The 20,948-nt window shown below is 36.9% G+C and overlaps 1 protein-coding gene across 1 annotated transcript; it reads right to left on the bottom strand.

Moving 5' to 3' along the window:
- Positions 1–4,122: 4,122 nt before the first annotated feature.
- On the bottom strand, positions 4,123–19,827 carry LOC108275983 (isocitrate dehydrogenase [NAD] subunit gamma, mitochondrial). The gene is made up of 13 exons (XM_017487208.3): positions 19,496–19,827; positions 19,037–19,084; positions 16,453–16,550; positions 16,269–16,384; positions 16,113–16,173; positions 15,158–15,290; positions 14,865–14,998; positions 12,658–12,760; positions 12,224–12,370; positions 12,031–12,125; positions 11,480–11,540; positions 7,915–8,043; positions 4,123–6,744 (listed from the first exon to the last, which is right to left on the bottom strand). The coding sequence occupies exons 1-12, from the start codon at positions 19,571–19,573 to the stop codon at positions 7,939–7,941; spliced, it is 1,179 nt and encodes a 392-aa protein (XP_017342697.1). The 5' UTR covers positions 19,574–19,827; the 3' UTR covers positions 4,123–6,744; positions 7,915–7,938.
- Between the last annotated feature and the right edge of the window lie 1,121 nt (positions 19,828–20,948).

The raw sequence follows: 20,948 nt of genomic DNA, 5'->3' as shown, positions 1-20,948 counted from the left end.
TTTCTGTTGTATTTTTCTAGTTCAGATAGAATTTCATATATTTGTTTAGATCTTTGCATTTTCTACATATAGTTCTGATACAATTGTTGTATTATTACATTGAATATGTTGCACTTAATAAACATCTATGTGGATGATAAATATGGAAAATGTAATTGTGCTCTTCACTTACCAAATTCCAGTGCTATGAGAGTTTTTACATCAGTGGGTCCATATTCATGATCTTGCCTAGGGTCCCACGACCCCTCAGGCCGGCCCTGACCGTACGTGCTGACTGTATGACACACATCAAAATACTTTTGACTTATTTGTACGAGTACATATTTTTAAAACGAGTGCGACAAGAATAAATGAATGAAATTGACACTGTCGGCCTTTACAACATGCTGAACAATGAGCTACAACTAAGACGAGTGAGAAACTAAGTGTCTTTATGCATCCCCAAAGATTTTGTTTCAATTTCCAAAGAGAGCTGTTGTAATGGATTTCATTCCCTGCAATCTGATATAGGTAAGGATAAAGCTGGAAAAACAACCTATTTAGGTCGTATCTGGTATGGATATGTACTCAGAGAACAGGAATTTTCATCAACTCCAGCATTTAGTGGGTGAGAGAAAGCTGGAAAAGATAGCAGTGGTTGTGATGGCTCATGTGGGAGTTACACATTACATTTAGCCCATGGAATGTAAACGAACTACCTTCATCACCATGTTGCACTTGGCACCCGGCACACACAAGCACACCATCCATATGCTATAACATATTTAGAAATGCCTACTGTTCTGGAGATTCCGTCTATATAGAAATACCAGCTGTATTCTGATAGGATTATTAAAGAAAAAAACAGCTTTTTTGTGCAATTTCTTATGTATTGCTGTATGGGTAACTCTGTATTCTACTTCGCTCAATTTCTCCTCATGTCATCTTTAAGTACTAAGTGTTTTTCCTGTTCTGATCCCTATAAAGTGGCTGTCTCATACTCAGGTGTGCAATGCTCCCAGGACATCCCAGCCCCTATCTCCTGGGACACATAAATCCTGAGTTTTGATTGGACAAAGACATCCAAATATATGCTAAACGAGCCAAACATGCAAGAATGTGTGAGAAACTATAAGGATAATAAAAATCCTTACAATGACAACAAACTCCACAGGTCCTTTCTCTTTAAGTACTCGGTCCTTTATCCAGCAAACTATTTTTCCTTTATTTCCACACTTTTTTCTCTGGCATTCCCTCACTGGCAAAGACAAAGTGTCTTTTCCCACCACCCAATTGCTTTCTCATTAGCAGAAAGCACTCAAATTAACTTGCTGAACACTCTGTTCATTAAAAGACTCCACTTTCTCTCTGTGGCATTGTCTCATGTGCTTTTTTATATATAGTAGTTTAAACCTTAGCAGCTCCAAACCCAATGCTGTCAAATAAATCAAAGTCTCACACAGGCTTAAGATGTTTAATTACATCACATTCACTTTAGATACTTGATTGCTCTGATTTATTTGGTCAGATCCTATCCTCTGTCCTAAAATGACACAATATCTACATGGATATGATCTACAGGCACCATGAAAAACAAACAAAAAAAATGTCATAATTGTATGATAATCTGTCACTGAAATAATGATATGAATGACCATTAAAAAAAAAAAAACTAATATCAGGCACATCAGCTCTAAACTACATTCAGTGTTTTTAATTTTTTATTTTTATTATCGTGGGCCAGTATTATTTGATCGCAATGTTACAAATGGGACAATTGCTTTTTCTTTCCAGATTGAAATGAATTTAGAATAGATTATATTGAAAATATACGCTCAGCGTTCACTTAAAGAAGACTTCTAAAACTGGACATATTTTCGACTATCCGATCAGCCAATCATGTGACAGCAGACCAATACATAAACTCAGTGTTAGGTAGGCAGCAACAGGTCACAAGCTTAAGTTAGTGCTCACATCAAACATTTGAATGGGGAAAAAGTGTGATCTCTGTGACTTTAACCATGTCATGGTTTTTGGTACCAGATGGGCTGGTTTGAGTGTTTCATAAACTGCTGATCTCTTGGGATTTCCCACATAACAGTCTCTAGAGTTTACACAGAATGGTGTGAAAAGCAAAAAAACATTGAGCCAGTTCTGTGGGTGGAAGCACGTTGTTTAACGCCTTAATTAATAACTATATACAATCAGGTCTATAAGTATTTGAACACTGATACAATTTTGGAAATTTTGCCTCTGTACATCACCACAATGGATTTGAAATGAAGCAATCGAGATTTGATTGAAGTGTAGACTTTCAGCTTTAATTCAAGGGGTTTAACAGAAATATTGCATTAACCGTTTAGGAATTATATTCATTTATTACAGAGTCCCTCCATTTTCACAGGCTTGAAAATAATTGGACAAACTAAAATGATCATAAACATTAGGATTATTTTTAACACTTGGATGCAAATCTTTTGCAATCAGTGACTGCCGGAAGTCTGGAGCCCATATACATCACCAAATACTGAGTCCACAGGTTTTTCTTCCACTAGGAAAGAATTCTGCGATTATCCACTTTAGTTGTCTTTCGTGGCGTTCCAGGACTTCTGGTATTTCTGAAGTCGCCAGTGTATTTCTTCTTTTTAAAAATGTACCAAATTGTTGCTTTGGCCACTCGTAAAGTTTCTGCTATCTCTCCGATAGGTCCGTTTTGTATTGCTTTTTACATCTAATGATGGACTCATTCACTTGCACTGACACCTCTTTGGACCAAATATTTAGAGTTTCTGTAAACAGCTACCAAATGCAAAATCAACGCCTGGAAACAGGCCAAACTTGGCCGTGAAACTGCCAATCAGTCAACTGTCAAATTACTTTTGGGCCTGTGGAAATGGAGGTACATGAAAATGGCTGTAATTCCTAAATGATTAATGCAATATTTCTGTTAAACCTCTTGAATTAAAGCCGAATGTCTACACTTCAATCACATCTTGACGATGTCATTTCAAATCCATTCTGGTGGTGTGCATAGGCAAAATTATGTCACTGTCCAAATACTTATGGACCTGACCATATTTAATAAACATAAGGAGACAGACAGACACAGTATGATCACGGTTGTTGCCTTCCATTGTTTTCCCAATTTGGCCACTGCAGACATGCTTCAACACTGGATGATTGCAACATCATCAGCTCATACAGTAGATTGCTAATTGTTACATTTAAGCAGAAAAAAACAAGATGATGTGTGCCACTCCTATCCTAGAACATCTACATAGTTTTTAGATTTACTTATTTGGCAGATGCTTAAATGTGACTCACTTGTAAAGCAGAATAAAAATTCAAGCATATATCTGCACAGATAATTGGCTAATGGCTTCTCTCAAGACAAAAAAATGCTCCATTTCTGCAAACCATTGCATGGACTTTGGCTAAATGGTAACGTTCCATCTCCTATAATAATATCTAACACTGATCTTTGACTCTGCACAAAGCCAGAGCTTATAAAAAGCTTATAAAAGCTTACTATCTTAAAAGTTTAAGTGCAATGCTTTCTTCCTTGCTTTATTTTAATTTTTTTAATGTTTCAAATTTGATACCTGCAGCTATTTACCAAATCTATTTTATAATGGAAAGTAAGCATAATCAACCATACTTTTAATAGCATTCTGCTGTGGACCATAAATACAACAGTTTGAACTCTATTTAAAATACCCTAGATGTGAGATCATTTTGAACTTTAGTCTTTAATCTTCAGTTCAACTGCTTTAACATAGAATTTTATTGAAAAGTGCTTTTAAATAGCAATTTTATGGAAGATGTTCTCATCGAGTTTTGGGCAGGCATCATGATGTTTCCAACACGTAAAACACTGCCCAGTGATGAATATGCAGTGTTCATGCCTGCGGACCAGAGCATATTTTGTCCATATGTATGTACAGATGTATGCATTTATAATGCTACGTAATCTTTTGGATGTTTTGTTAAGCTTGCTTTAGTGTGATGATTGGATTTCAGCACCATCTATTGGCAATGAATAATCTGTGAAAAACAGGAATACTTTTAATCAAATGGTTCTTGTTCTTCTTTGTCTTCAAAAAAGCAAACATTTTAATGAAAAAGTACATACTGTACAATAAGTATTTTTTGAGGTGAGAAGTATTTATTGCACAATATCTCAATGGTTTATATTTGATCCATAGCACTACATTCGTAAAAAAAACAACAAAAAAACAACAACAATGATACAAGTTATGACATACAATTCTATATGCTATTAGTAGTGTAGATTCCTGACAGGAGCTTTTATGCATTTTCCTGAACATTAACACACAATGAACGTCGGTTTCCAGTAACAGCATTATGTAAGTCAAAAGGCAGAGTAGCCACAGTCTATCTGATATCCCCATGCAGGAAACATCACTCATCACAGTAACTGGTTCTATCTTTTCCCACTAGTTTACTCCTGCTTGTGTAACAGACCCATGCCATTAGGTGCAAATTTACAGAATTATCTATATTTCTGCCTAAATGACCTCAAACATCATCAGATTTTCATCAGAAGTCCTGAGAGTAGATAAAGAGAACTGAATTTAAAAAATGAGACAAAATATTACACTTGTTCATTTATTTATTGAGGAACATGGTCCAATATTACATATCTGTGAGTGATAAAAGTATGTGAACCTCTAGCATTAGCAGTTTAATTTGAAGGTGAAATTAGAGTCAGGTGTTTTCAGTCGATGGGATGACAATCAGGTGCGAGTGAGTCCATGAACTGAATCCCAAGGCAACGACCCTAAACACACAAATTGTTCTACTAAAGAATGGTTAAAGAAGAATAAAGTTAATGTTTTGGAATGGCCAAATCAAAGTCCTGAGCTTAATCCAATATTAAGTCCTGAGGAAAATGATCCAGTATTACATATCTGTGAGTAGCAAAAGTATGTGAACCTTTGCTTTCAGTATCTGCTGTGACCCCCTTGTGCAGCAATAACTGCAACTAAACATTTTCAGTAAGTGTTGATCAGTCCTGCACATCGACTTGGAGGAATTTTAGCCCATTCCTCAGTTCATAAAAGCTTCATCTCTGGGTTTGGTGGGTTTCCTCATATGAACTGCTTACTTCAGCTCCTTCCACAGCATTTCTATTGGATTAAGCTCAGGACTTTGACTTGACCATTCCAAAACATTAACTTTATTCTTCTTTAACCATTCTTTAGTATAACAAATTGTATGCTTAGGGTCGTTGCCTTGGGATTCAGTTCATGGACTCACTCACACCTGACTCTAATTTACCTTCAAATTAAACTGCTAGTCCTACAGGTTTGCATACTTCTGCCACTCACAGATATGTAATATTGGATCATCTTCCTCAATAAATAATTGACCAAGTATAATATTTTTGTCTCATTTGTTTAATTGGGTTCTCTTTATCTACTTTTAGGACTTGTGTGAAAATCTGATGATGTTTAAGGTCATATTTATTCACAAATATAGAAAATTCTTTCAACAAACACAAACTTTAAAGCACCACTGTATTTTTCTTAAAGATTAATTAGTGTTCGAGTGTTATCCGTGTTCAAGTATTGCAGTGTTTGTTGGTCCACAATTTATGCACCGTTATGTCAAGAGAACAGCCTACCCATAAATCACACATCAAGTTATGAACACAGTAATCCTCTGTTCCATGTATCTGTAATAAACCTAATAACAAACCTCGGATTTTTCTGTTGTCAGAGGAAGCTTTTAAAAAAACCTGGATAACTCTGAGAGGTATGTCAGTAACAATTATATCCCTGGAGGTTTATGAAATTTCTGCACGTCTAATCAGCACATATCCATCACCCGCATATGGGTGATTGAATTACATATTAATGCAAAACAACAGCCTTAGTCTAGTGTTGTGTAAATGTACAATATGGAACATTCGCATAATTAATACAGACAAATGTGTCCATGAATCCCTTTGATAAAGATCTGTTAAAGAGTGCATGTAACAGGCGTGTTGCCATATTTCATGCTTCAGTGTCTTGAATATGTATTTAGGCTCATACTGAGGTGTGCTTAACAGTGTCTGTGTTTTGCTAAAAAATGGTCACTTGATGCGTTTGATCTTATGCTGCATTCGACTAAAACTCTGAATTCATACCTCTGACTAGGAAAAAATAAATAAAATGCCCCCTTGACATTGTCAAATCAACATGGCTGCTCACAACATCAACAATAAGCAAAGAAGCACTTCCTTACTTTTAAATGAGTTATACTGTATATACAAGTATTTGCTTTAGATCAATCAACACACATATATTGGCTTGTTAAATCTATAACACTGACTATACAATAGATAATTATACATCACTCATCAAAGTTAGCTTGTTAGTTTTTTGGCTAAGAAAAGATGAACATTGAGGTGTTCATGTTTTTGCACCACTTTGTAGCTTGAATGCGCAGCGGTCGAAATTACGTAATTCCAAAAGTTCTGACTTTACACTTCTAAGTTTAGTCAAATGCAGCATTAGATCTTACAAGTAAACATTTTGTGGATATTTAAAAATCTGTCCACTGACTGCTAATATTTAATGACTTAATTACTTTAATTATTTCACAGGAAAAGCAGTGTAATTTGAAAGCAGTGTAATTAAAAATGTTATAGCTTAATCTTATAAAGCTGCAAGCACAATCAAACACACACACACACACACAACCCAATTCACCAAGCTTCACCTAGTTTTGCGGTATATATTGATTGGAGACGTCTACCTAAAAAGGCATAAAAAAAACAACAAATGATTATTTCTGGCACATATTTAAGCCCTGGTTAGTGTGTATGAGAGTTTGTTCATACAGGGTTTCATCATCAACGTTAATAACGTTGAATATCCTTGGGGAATGCACAACAGTTAAGGAATAAAACACTTCACGACATGCTGTTATACTGTAGGAGGATAATCAATTTAACACACTTAAGCTACCACCCTGAAGTTTATCATTTTCCAATAACAGCACATCCTGTAGTATTTTAATCTTCTTGTACCACAGCAATTTGGCAACGCTGACATTTTCAAAACATTATTAATGAACAACATCTACATTTTATCGGTTTATAGTTACATTTAATATTAATGTATTATCCACTTTTATTTAGCAATAAAACAGTCCCTCCAGGATTTTGCGATTTCGCGATAGCAGAAATGAGCTCAAAATCAAGCAAATTCCGCAATATTCGGAGGAGCTTGCAATTTTTCAAAATTACCACAGGTTTTCTGCACATTTGGGGCAAAACGCGTCATGTGACGTCATCACAACATGCATTCAGCCAAAGTCCTCTTCATTTCATGTGTGTTCAACATGAGTACAGCTAAAAGGTCAGATTTACTGCCAATCCAAGTAGTTTTGCACAAAAAAGCTAAAAAAAAACCCCCTCTGTGAATTCCTGTATGGACTGATGAAACTCTTCTCTTTTTTTTCCTCTCGCTTGAAGTTAATACAATGAAAAAAAAACAAAAAAAAAACACAGTCCCAAAGACGTTCCCGTGTTGGAAAATGAAAAGTTACGGTTTTACTTTACTTCACTGTTACAAAGCTCGAACACTGGTCCTTCCAAATATGGCACATAAATGTCTTCTCACAGAAAACACAACAATTACATTTAAGGAAAAATGCTTTAAGAATCTGTTAATGTGGACTGTCCACTATAGAAGTTCCTGTGTAAGCTGTTACCATAGAAATTATACCATATTGGAATGAGCGTATTAATATTAACCTTGCAGCTGCTCAGAGCTGCTGTTCAACACCTTCTGACCAATCGGAATTGATCATTCAACACAACTGTGGTCTGCTGTACATAAGAATATTGTAGTATTACAGTACATAATGTTGCATACTAATTGATGTCGCTCATGCAGAGTGCTTGAGAGGGATTCTTCCTACCTGATGTTCAGGTGATGTGGTTGTTCAGATGGGTTTGGAGATGTGCAGTCTGCTCCTCTGAACCTCCTGCATTATGGCTTGCACCACCTCAGAAGTCGTGCCCTGACCCCCAAGATCAGCTGTGTGTAACTGAATGGCCAGGAGGTGGAAAAACGAGGTAGTGAAGGTTAAAAACTATCTAATAGAGGCTGTGTGCTCACATGAATCTAAGTATTTAAGTATACAGTCATGTGAAGATATAAGTACACCCACTGGAAATTGCTGGCTTTTTTTTTTTGGACAAGCAAACATTTGATCATGCAACAGTGCCTATTAATGAAGTTACTATACTTGAACAAACCCACAAGGAAAATGAGCTTTTTCAATAATTTATTAAACAGAAATATTAATAGATGTGATATTCTTTTGTGGAAAAAGTAAGTACACTCTTGGTCTCAGAAACTAGCATTGCCCCCTTTAGCAGAAATAACTTCTTGTAGGTGTTTTGCATAATTGTCCACCAGGCTTGCTAGAATTTTTGACCACTGTTCCATGCAATATTCTTTCGCTTGCAAGATATTTGAGTGTTTTCTTGCATGCACTGCCTGTTTCAAATCCCCCCACATCATTTCAATGGGATTCAAATCTAGGCTTTGACTAGGCCATTCCATAACCCTCCATTTCCTCTTTTTGACCCATTCCTTGGTGGATTTGTTAGTGTGCTTAGCATCATTATCCTGTTGAAAGTTCGACTTTTGGTTTAACTTAAAACCTTCTGACAGATGGCCTCACATTAACTTCAAGCACTCTTTGATACGATGCAGAATTCATAGTTGAATCAATGAATGCAAGCTGTCCGGTCCCTGAGATAGCGAATCAACCCCGAACCATAACATTTACACCACCGTGCTTCACAGTTGGTATGAGGTGCTTTTCCTGAAAAGCTGCCTTTGGTCTGCGCCAAACATGTCTGCTGTTACTGTGGCCAAACATCTGGATCTTTGATTCGTCTGTCCAGAGCACATTATTCCAAAAGGCCTGCTCTTTGACTATATGCTCATTGCCAAACTGTAGTCTTGCAAAGGCTTGACCTAGCATGCCTCCCATGCAGGTCAAATTTGTGCAATCTCTTTCTGTTTGCAGAAGCATGCACTTTTACACGAACAGTTGCAAGACTTACTAGCAGATCCTGTGATGAAATTTTGGGGTTCTTGGAGACTTCTGTTTGCATCAGATGTTCTGCTCTTGGGCTGAATTTGCTGGGACTGCCAGTCCTGGACTAATTGACAGTCGTTTGAAATCTGTGCCATTTGTAGATTATTTTCCTTACAGTGGAATGATGTATTACAAATAATCTGGAGATCTTTTTAAATACCATGCCAGACTCATAGGCATCCACAACCTTGTTTCTGAAGGCTTTACAGAACTCTATAGATCTTGGCATGATGACACCACACACTTGAATATCAAAGGGAACACCAGCCACTACATATGAGAGGGGTATAAATAAGACAGGTTCCACCTGCACTCCCTAAGTAGGTTCTAATCACTGTCCCCCAATCTTCAACACCTGGTTCTAATTATATGGATTTGAAGGTGTGATAAGTGTAGATGTTTCCTTACTTTTTCCATGTGTCTGATCTGCTTTTTGTTAATTTATATAGTCAAATTGACTACAAAATGTCAATTTTATGTGTCATTTCATAGAGTGTAACACCTTTAGTAATAGGCACTGTTTCAAAGATGATCAAATGTTTGCTTGTCCAAATATGTCAAAAAAGCCAACAATTTCCATGGAATGTACTTATTTTTTTACATGACTGTACAAAGTGTGCATTAAAATTGACAATTGTAGAGCTCACCGTGTACAGGACAACAACTCAGTTTGTTAGAGGCAAGAATCTGAGCAATTTTGAATACAGAGAGTGCACAAATAAATAACGACCTCAATATTACATACTTCATCCATAACCAGAAATACTAGAGGATTGCAATGGAAAAAAGCTTCGGTACACTGAAAAGCTTGAGATAAAATGACACATAGTTTCCATCTGATTCAGAAATTTGACCACTCAGATTAAAAGAGATCCTGGTACATCAATGATTTTGATGCATTATAGTAATACATAATGCATATATTACTGCTGCAGAGAGGAAAGCACTGAAACAAGTCATCAGCAATGCTCAGAGAATCATCAGCGTTCTTCTTCTAGCTCCTACAGTACCTGCTGCCTCTGTAGAGCAACCACCACAGCTCCGACTCACCCCTGCCAACACTTCTTCACCCTCCTGTCCTCTGGAAGGTGTTACAGGTGTATCAATGCTCACACCACTTCTACCCCAGAGCCACCAACAATCGGAACCAGCACAAGCTGCCCATATTCTCACCTATCAACTCTAATACCTTCTCAATACACATGGCTGCACTAGACACCTGTTCTCTCACACACACATACCACACCATGCTGCTAATGTTTTGGCATGTCATCTGCTTCAAATATTTTGCACATCTTTGCTGCAATGTTTTTTAAATATCATTTTTTAAAAATATATCTTTTTTATCAGAGGCCAAAAAAAAGGAATTTGATTTTTGTGTGAATTTTTAAGACAGCAGCGGGTGTAAACCCCTCCAATTTCCCATCGCCCTTCTCAACAGCTGCTAAACACAGAGTCAGGATACTCTACAGTAGGGTTGCACCACAGTATACCAGTACTGCAGTAATATCGCGATACTAAAGCTCCAAATATCGCCAATGCCAGTTTATTTTTTAAACGGTAGTGTCGTCACTATGGTAATTCACAGTCGTCACTGCTTTAGCAGAATACACAAAAGTTAGTGACACTTCATTTAACCTAAATTCTTTACGGTAATCTTTAAAGATTTCCTATTTGCTATTAAGCAAGCTAACATTATGCTAACCGCTGTGTGTAAATACTCAAATTAGCCATTTTGGCTATTATTTGATCTAACATTACGTTAACCTCTATGTCTAAATAATAAAATTAGCTGTGTTTTTATATCAACATTATTTATATCTATGTATTTGTGTAAATTGGGTTCATTTTGTAGGTTTGAATTATGAATTAACACAACGTTGTGTGGTATCGTGATACTACTTGGGATCGTTATATTGCAGCTGGTATAGTATATATGTTTATGGTGTCTTGTGACCACCCTATTCTACACACAGAAACTAAACAGTGTCCTGACTAATCTTATAACAGACTTGAGGCGATAATAAAATTTATTTGTTTACACTTAATGAAAATTTTTTAATGCACATCTTGACATGTATATTGCACATCAGCTATCTGCACCACTGAGAATACATTTGTACTGTACATATGTGCAAATGAAACATTTACAGTCTACTGTATATATATCCTTTTCATTAAATATATAAAACATTCCCTGCATATAAATAAAAGTCTACACACCCCTATTAAAACTGCAACTGAATTAAAAATTCAAGTGAAAACCAACCAGGTTATTACATGTTTTTCCTTCTTTCTTTTTCTCCCCTTAGAACATACTCCACATACTTGCATATGAGTGAGTAATGTAGTTAATGACATTCAATCATACCTGAGTCTCAGATAAAGTTGTAAGGACTGCTTTTCGAATTATCCTGGCATAATCATGAAGTCTAGAAGAGAAAGTATAAGATAGAAATAAATGTTAAACACCATCGATTAACACAAACCACTTAGACAGGACATCTCTAGAATAGATATCGGCACAACTTGCCAATTAAACAGATGATGAGTGTAGAATATGTTGAAGGAGCAAAATGCAATTGCAATGAAAAGGGAAAAAGATTTCCCTTTTCCCTAACAACCCTCCCCCTTCTGTGCCCAATGATTTGCCTTCTAAGGGAAAGGCATCAAGCTGGGCAGCTCTGTTCTGGGTATGAGCTGGGCTAATTTCTGGGCCAGAAAAATGGCAATTAAATTTGAAATCAAGAATCTAGGCAAATCCATTGCATGGCGTTATTATGAATAACAGTTTTTCCAGGGTATCTTCAAAATATTGTCATTATTATTATTATTATAGCACTAGAAATAGTTTTGAATCATTACAAACTGCATGTTTCATTTAATTCAGCAGGATGCTAAATCCAACTTCTCTTCACACACTTTAAGTGATCCAGCATGAGGCAGCTGGCCAGCAGTGTAGCCGTGGGGTTTGCAATGTTCTTGTTAGCAATGCTTTTCCCAGTGTTCCTGGTGGCCTGCAGCACAAAGCACAAAAATAATGAGAATGTCTGGAATCCTTCTTAGAGCTCCTTTACCAACAGTTGAAGTGTTAAGTATGATTCCTCTCTCTTACTGTTTCAAAAACAGCGTAGTCTTTGCCGTAGTTGGCCCCTGGGACTAAACCTGGGCCACCCACGAGTCCGGCACACACGTTGCTCACCACGTTACCATAGAGGTTTGGCATCACCATCACATCGAACTGCTGTGGCTTGGAAACGAGCTGTATGCACAGAAATAAAACAGATACACAGCATACTTTTATGACTCACTTGCACCGTTTAGCCACTTTAGCCTTCAACAGTACCTGACAAGTGTTGGATCTCAACTAGGTGTTATTTCTGATTCTCTGCATTGAAGCAGAGAGAAACTAAACGATGATACGCCACACGCTTAAAAACACTTTAAATTCCAGCTGATTTAAAGCCAAGGCAAAATTTACAGTAAGGTAAGAAAATACTGTGTAGAAAAATATTCTTAATCTCTGAATGCATGCTGGTAAGCAGATACCTGCATGGTGGTGTTATCCACAATCATGTTGTCAAATGTAATGTCTGGATAGCCTGCTGCTACCTCCTTACAGCACTGCAGGAAGAGACCATCACCCAGCTTCCTGTACAGAGCAAGGCAAAGATGAAACAGAGCCCAAGGTTTAAACCATAAAATCATTCCATTTGTGAAAATGGCATTGTTTCCATTTATGTGTAGCATAAAGTCTCATATGGTGTCTTGCATAAGTATTCATCCTCTTGACATTTCCCACATTTTGTAATGTTACAATCGGGAACAGAAATTGACGTGAGTGGGATTTTATCATCAATCTACAGAGAAGAGCCAATAATATTGAAATGGCTGGTGGTGAGTCAATATTGTTTGCAAAATTATTTACAAATGAAAAATGTCAAATTTGTGATTGCTTGAGGCCCCAGAATTTGTTAGAGAACATACCTATGCAAGCAGCATCATAAAGACCAATGAACTGTCAAAACAACTCTAGGACAAAGATCTGGAAAGTACTATTGCACAACTTCTTTAAAAATAATTTTGCAAACTATATTGGTCCCCCCACTTCAATATGATGGGCAACTTTGTGGATATTCATGACGTACAATCCCAATTAAGTCTCCAAATACAGAAAAGTTAATTTGTATAAGCTGCACTGTATTTAACATAATCCATCCATTTTCTGTACTACTTATCCTATACAGGGTCACAGGGAGACTAGAGCCTATCCCAAGGGACTTGGGGCATGGGACACCTTGGACGGGGTGTCACATACATTCATACACTACGGACAATTTGGAAACGCGAATCAGCCTACGACGCAGGTTTTTGCAATGGGCGAGGAAACCAGAGTATCCGAAGGAAACCCTTGAATCATGGGGAGAACATGCAAACTTCATGCACACAGGTCGGAGGCGGGAATCGAACCTCCAACCCCCGAGGCTTGAGGCAAATGTGCTAGCTACTAAGACACTGTGCACATAATTTAAACATAAACATAATCTACAGTTTCCTCCACTAATATTGGCACCCTTGGTAAATATGTGCAAAGAAGGCTGAGAAAAATAGTCTTTATTGTTTAAAAAAAAACCCACAAAAATACTCTCATGGATATCAAACAATTGCAAACAAAACACAAGTTTATCAAAAAAAAAAAGTTTGTTAAATATAGGTGTGCAACAACTATTGGCACCCTTTTAGTTAATACTTTGTGCTACTTCCCTTTGCCAAGATAACATCTCTGAGTCTTCTCCTATAATGCCTGATGAGGTTGGAGAATACATGGCAAGGGATTTGAGACCATTACTCCATACAGAATCTCTCCAGATCCTTCATAAAGTTTGTTTGAAGTTCCAGTAGTGTCTGGCAAACTGAAGAGGCTTGAGTTTGTTTTTGGATGAGAGTAGAGGCTTTTTTCTTGAAACCCTTCCAAAGAGCTTGTGGTGATGTGGGTGACTCTGGACTGCAATTTTTGGAGACTTTCTGACCTCAAAACGCAACTAACTTCTGCAATTCTCCAGCTGTGATCCTTGGAGATTTTTTGGGCACTGGAACCATCCTCTTCACAGTGAGGTGAGACGATATAGACACAAGTCCTCTTCCAGGTTGATTCCTAACATTTCCAGTTGACTGGAACTTCTTAATTATTGCCCTGATGGAGGAAATGGGCATTTTCAATGCTTGTGCTATTTTCTTATAGCCACTTCACATTTTGTGAAGCTCAACAACCTTTTGCCGCACTTCACAGCTATATTCCTTGTGATACCCATTGTTGTGAATGACTAAGGGAATTTGGCCTATGTGTTACCTCATATTTATGCCCCTGTGAAACAGGAAGTCATGGTTGAACAATTTTCTGTTCCTAGTCATCCAGGTGTACTAAAACATTTAAAATATCAACGGGAATATACAAATATATCTTTCTCATATGAATTCATAGTGGTGCCAATAATTATTGCACAACTATATTTAACAAAGACTTTTTTTTTTGGATAAACCTGTGTTGTGTTTGTAATTGTTTGATATCCATGAGAGCTGAGTATTTTTCTGAATTTGTTTGAACAAAAGATAAAAAGGTTAAACAATTTTTCCACAACCTTTTCATATTCACCAAGGGTGCAAATATTAGTGGAGGGCACTGTATGTATTATTTCAGCTTTACATAGAAAATATAGAATATAGAAAAACAGAAAATATTGTAGATTGAAACAGACATGATGTTGGCTTTATGTACAGCAGTGACCCTGCGACGTCCTTTTTCTCGGGCAAGTTTGAAGGCGTATTCTGCGATCCGCAACGAGTTTATTCGAGTGATGATCTTCAGACACTCCACGACTCCTGGGACATTCTGAGGAAATAAAAAGGTTTAAATGTACTACACATAATATTGATTGTTTATTCATTCATTTTCTAAATGAATCCTTGGATATATAAAGAAACCTTTGCACTGGCACACCTGTATGTAAGTGTGTGTGTGCATGATAAAAAGAGTAAAACTGGTACAAACCTCATGCTCTAAGCTGCTATACTCTCCTTCTGTATTTTCTCTAAGGATGATGATGTCTATGTCCTTGTGCCGGGTTTGGACACCAGGGAGAGTCTGGCAGTGCATCACATTAGCATATAGGTCCAGGGATGTGCTGAGGTTTTAAACAAGGGACATTTGTGTTTGTCATACAAACTGGGATTAAATCATAAAAAACAATTAAACTGTACTTTGCAACTTTTGTATTTAACAATAAACACTGTCACAAAGCAGCTTTACAGATATCTGGATGTAGATTTACATCCCTACAGAGTGAACACTGTAAAGGAAAATCTCCCTGAGATGACATGAGGGAGAAACCTTGAGAGGACCTAGATTCAAAAGGAACGCATCCTCTTCTGGATGACAGGAGATCCATCCATCCATTTTCTGTACTACTTATCCTACACAGGGTCGCGGGGAGCCTAGAGCCTACCCGAGGGGACTTAGTGCACAAAGTGGGGGACACCCTGGACATAGTAGGGCAAAATCACACACGCTATGGACTATTTAGACATGCCAATTTACCTACAACGCATGTCTTTGGACTGGGGGAGGAAACTGGAATACCCAGAGGAAACCCTGGAGATCATGCAAACTCCACACACAAAGGGTGGAGGCGGGATTAAGATAATTCGTTACTCTACTACAACTGTATCATATAAAGCCAAATAGTAGTAAGTGTGTTGAAAGAGTGTTCAGTATGAGCACACTGAGAATAAGAGTCCTGAGATAAGCACATGGAGATTTTTATGATTACAGCAGCAGTTCTACAGTATCCAGGTCAGATTATCCACTGAAGCAAGGGTTGGCATAAACTGCTTTTGGAAAGTGCAAAATCCATGTGGGACTATCCACAGCACCAGAATGTGTACACTTTAATCTTACTAAAGAGACAAATAAAACAGTTTCTCTAAAGACACATTAACAATAATACCGTAGCAAGTTGTTCCTGGACATGTGAGAAGGTGGAAGTTTGTGATTGGTCTCTATATTACCTGAAAAAAAAAAGAGTAGCACGAATAACTACAAGATCTACAGTAGTTAAGAGCATATATTTTCAAATGTGTCCACCTACACAACCATACCCTACCCTTCAGTGCAACTCCATTGCGTCTGATAGCTGTGATAGCATTGTTAATGTCATCCTCTGACGTCGCCGCTGAGTCCACGTTCACCACCTCAAAATCCACTGGGACGCAGGAGAACCTGTGAAGATCGAAATCTGTCAAACTATCCAAATCTCCCAAGACCCAAACTAAGCCTCGTCACCAGACCTGAAAAGCTCCCTGACATGGCTCATAAGTTCGGGTCCAATACCATCTCCAGGGATCAGCGTTACTGTGTGTCGGCCTCCATACTTGGCAGGAGGTGGCTGGAGTGTGGAAACAAGAGATAGACCCAAATAATAAAGTCAGCAAATACTATACACATGGGTACTCACTCCAAAGAAAATGTTATTATAGGATCTTCACGGTGAACATCCAAATATTCTAATTTCTACTTAATAGGTGAAATACCACTACAAAACTCATCTATGGGATTGCACACATGTGCCAAAGATATTTTTATGTTTACAAAAGGCATTGCATTATGTTTAGGTAGAAAGTAAGCCTGTGTTTATTCTTTAGTCTGTAGCACATGTCTGCCATCCACCACTATATTTTGAAGGTGCATTCCATGTAGGAGTTTCCCTTATTTATTTAACAATGGTAGCCTTTAAGCTTAATGTACCTTTATAATATAGTTGTACAATGCACTACATCCACACATAGTACTCACAATAACCTTTCCAGGGATTGAAGATGATGAGGGGGATGCATAACTTAGGTGAGTAGATGTGAATGTGATGGAGAGAACAAGTTAGTCATGGGAAAACTGGGCAGAGCCAGTGCTAATATTTGTACATAAACAATCCATTCATAAGCCTAGGCTGCCAACATATTAGGTTTACCTACCTTATGTCCATGCACATTAGCCATTTTACCATTATAGGGGCAAATTCTGACTGTAGCTCATACACTATATGGCCAAAAGTATGTGGACAACCAGCAATCACACCCATATGTAGGTCTTCCCCAAAGAAGTTTGGAAGCACACTATCTACCTATCTATCTCTATCTCTTGAGCATTTATTTAGATGAGTAGTTGCACTTAAGAATTTGGGTACAAAAAAAGACATTAGTATGTAATGGTAAAAGTCATGGGCATTGACTGATTGGCATGCAATTGTAAGAGATGATATATAGTTGTTGTGTAAAGACATTACATTATTGTGAAGGATAGTAAAGGAATAATTGTGGAATCTGCATAATAAAATGTTAGATGATGGGCTGATTTTCAGGGCAATTTTTAAATTCATTTTAAATTAGGTAGATTTTTACGTTATATTATAGATTTAACTGCAGTTAAATTTGCATGAATACAGAATATCAGTGGATCCCAAAGTGTGGTGTGGAGATCCTCTGTGAGCCATAACTTGCCAGGGTGTTCATTCATTTTTATTATTATTATTATTTTTTACAATCATATTTACCTGATGCTTTTAATATTGTAAAGTTGGACTGTTCTAAATCCATGCAGATATGTTATATATCGAATTGTATATAGAATAACATTCATCTACGTTCAATCACAATGCATAAAGCAATTAGCAGAGACAAATGAATACACGAAAGGGATCTCTCTTGCTGTGAGAAGTCTGAGAAGTTCTGCAGAAAAATAGTTCACTACTTCCCTAGAGAATAAATGTGGGTTCTAGCTTAATTTCTATCATGAACAATCTCGAGCTCACTGCTCAGTCTTAGCAGTACTGTATTAGTTACTGTATGCATGGAGTTTTGCATCTTACGCCCAGAACCGTGTGGGTTTCCTATGGGTTCTCCAGTTTTCTCCTATACCCAAAAAACACAGGTGGATTGGCTACCCTAAATTGCCCTTAGGCGTGAATAAGTCTGTGAATGTGTGTGTATATCTATCTATCTATCTATCTATCTATCTATCTATCTATCTATCTATCTATCTAACAGGGGTCCCAAAATACTCTATGCATAGGGGAAATTTAACAGGAAACACTTTTTAACAAAATGTCTTCCAGAAAGTATATATATATATATATATATATATATATATATATATATATATATATATATATATATATATATACACACACACATATATATATAGTGTATATGGCGGGATTGATCGGAAAACGGTGTCAAGGTTGCAGTGGACATGCAGTTACATGCATAACACTAGATGTGTTAACATGAGTACATGATGATTGTTAGAGACTATGCATGGAGACTTTTGGGAAATCTGGTATATACAATATACACAGCCCCATTTCTAAAAAAGTTGGGACGCTGTGTAAAATGTAAATAAAAACAGAATACAATGACTTGCAAATCTCATAAACCCATGTGTTATTCACAATAGAACATAGAAAACATATCCAATGTTTAAACTTAGGAAATGTACTATTTTAAGGAAAAATAAGGTAATTTTGAATTTGATGGTCACAAAATATCTCAAAAAAGTTGGGACGGGGCAACAAAAGGCTGCAAAAGTAAGTGTTACTAAAAAGAAATAGCTGGAAGTTAATTGGTCAGTAACGTGATTGAGTATAAAAAGAGTATCTTAGAGAGATGTTTTTTTTTTTTAAATGTTTTTTCTTAGGTTTTTCTTAAAATGGTACATTTACTCAGGTTAAACATTTGATATGTTCTATTGAGAATAACATATGGGTTTATGAGATTTGCAAATAATTACATTATGTTCTTATTTACATTTTACATATAATACACACACACACACAACCAGAGAAAAATTGGAAACAACAGTACATGGCATGACACTTACAGTGTATGAAGACTTCTCTCTCCTGCTGCATATAACTGGTCTTATCACCTGTCATTCAGAGATAATAGACTGACAGTTATACACAAACTGACATTAGCGAAATTGGTAAGACAGTAGTTTTATAACATTTCAGTAAGGTGACGCACTACATTAGTGAACAGAATGACATGATGGAGCAGATATAATCCACAACTCAAACGTTTGTGTGCAGTTTGGCTTGTTTTGAGTCGGGTTGTAGAGAACAAGTTCAACAGTAGCAGCTGGCTCTCAGTCAGGCGCTTTGGTGTTTAGGAGGAAGTAACAGCTCACAAAATGTCAGTGACCTTGCAGACGTGGCCGCATTAAGCCACACCAGTGACGAATACATGTGGCCCAATAGCCGCACTAATAAAACATATGAGGACAAAGAGACATGTAAAACCATGACACGGACGTGCTGAATCATTAGAAGAGTCTTACATTGACCGTTTTGCCCTTAAGTCCTGCCCAGGGCTGGAAAACCTTGGAGAACGACAGCACTGAACTAGCAGACGACATTTGGCTTGCAAAAATCAAGAATACAAATGATAAAAGCAAAACGATCTCTACAAACAGTTCATCAGCAGACCAAACAAAATACAATAATCTAAAGCCGTTTCACGATCCGTACAAAGACAATCGTGAAGGATTGTTTGCCTTTTGCAGGACGGTTTTACATCAGCGCCACCTGCTGTCTGAATCGCGCTACTGACGAAACTTTTATGAACCTAAAGGGTTCAGTACGACAGAAAAATACCTAACTGCATTTTTTAACATCAGAAATCATGCTATATTCACAATTTACTGTCTATAAATTACGAGTTTAAGTCATTTAGTTGTTACTTGACTGAGATAACGAAATCTGAAAGTGTTAATCGAGTTACATTAACAAATGAAACCCTCAAATGTAGGGTTTTCTTTTCTGAAAATGTTCCGAGACCCACCAACCATATTCAAAGAATACCCCCCCAAAAAGTGTAAACACAGCGTATAGTTTGCTAGCTGAGGTTAGAACATACAGAGGAACCTCCAAGTGCTGAGGGAAATACTGTCTGTGTACCCATTCTTGAAGAATTTCATCTTTGGAAAATATATTAATATATGTTCGTATTAGCTAAATATATCTCACTTCTTTTAATTCATCTAAAAAAGAACTTGACTGTTTTTGCCTATGAGGGTAGGCTAATAAAAAGAGTATGCTAAGAAATTAAATGAATCCTCTTTGTTGTATTTTTTATTCAGCACAGACGTATATGAAGATTATACTTCAGAAACTAGTAGTCCAAAAACGAAACAGATTAATTACATTTGAATAGTTTACCTAACACCAATGAAGTCTTTGGTCATGTAATTTCTAATCCAGACTATAGTTCCTTTGTAAAGTATCCAACAGTATAATGTGTCCAATATATAAATTAAATATGTGATTGAACTGTCATGTTATTCCCAGATATGATTATTGAAGCATTTAACACAGCTTAGACGGAACGGTGTTTGCGAATAGAGCTCGTATTACAAAAAAAGAGAAAAGAAACCTCCAGAGAAGTAAGTTATTACTCAGGTATAAACCGTGTTGTACATACACAGCAATAATAAAACATGGATGTGGGTTAGGGCACGGGGTGGACACTGCAGTCAGTTCAGTGTTTGTAGGCCGCTGTTAAATAGTCATTCGTTCGAATTAAAACTTGCAAAGTTTGATTTACTAAAACGGATAAAGAAACAATTTATTTGAGTCATGATGACCGACACTTAAAATGTACTGCTTCGTGTTACAGATAAACCTATGTCTTTTTTTTTTTTTTTTGAATTAACTATTCATTTTGGACTTGTCAAGGAATCGGGGTCACTGGTCAAGATGTTGGTAGTTGTAGTTTTATACGCAGTCTTCTTG

Source organism: Ictalurus punctatus, chromosome 15, assembly GCF_001660625.3.
Source record: "Ictalurus punctatus breed USDA103 chromosome 15, Coco_2.0, whole genome shotgun sequence".
Classification (NCBI taxonomy): Eukaryota; Metazoa; Chordata; class Actinopteri; order Siluriformes; family Ictaluridae; genus Ictalurus; species Ictalurus punctatus.
This window is presented reverse-complemented; position numbering and strand designations above follow the sequence as displayed.

Bases quoted from the DNA above. Each gene is read 5' to 3' on its own strand.
- LOC108275983 (XM_017487208.3), bottom strand. From the start codon at position 19,573: ATGTCGTCTGCTAGTTCAGTGCTGTCGTTCTCCAAGGTTTTCCAGCCC. The intron at 19,085-19,495 runs GTAAGACTCTTC...TCTGAATGACAG, and splicing joins TTAAGGGCAAAACGGTCAAT to GTGATAAGACCAGTTATATG. The intron at 16,385-16,452 runs GTCTGGTGACGA...CGATCTTCACAG, and splicing joins CATGTCAGGGAGCTTTTCAG to GTTCTCCTGCGTCCCAGTGG.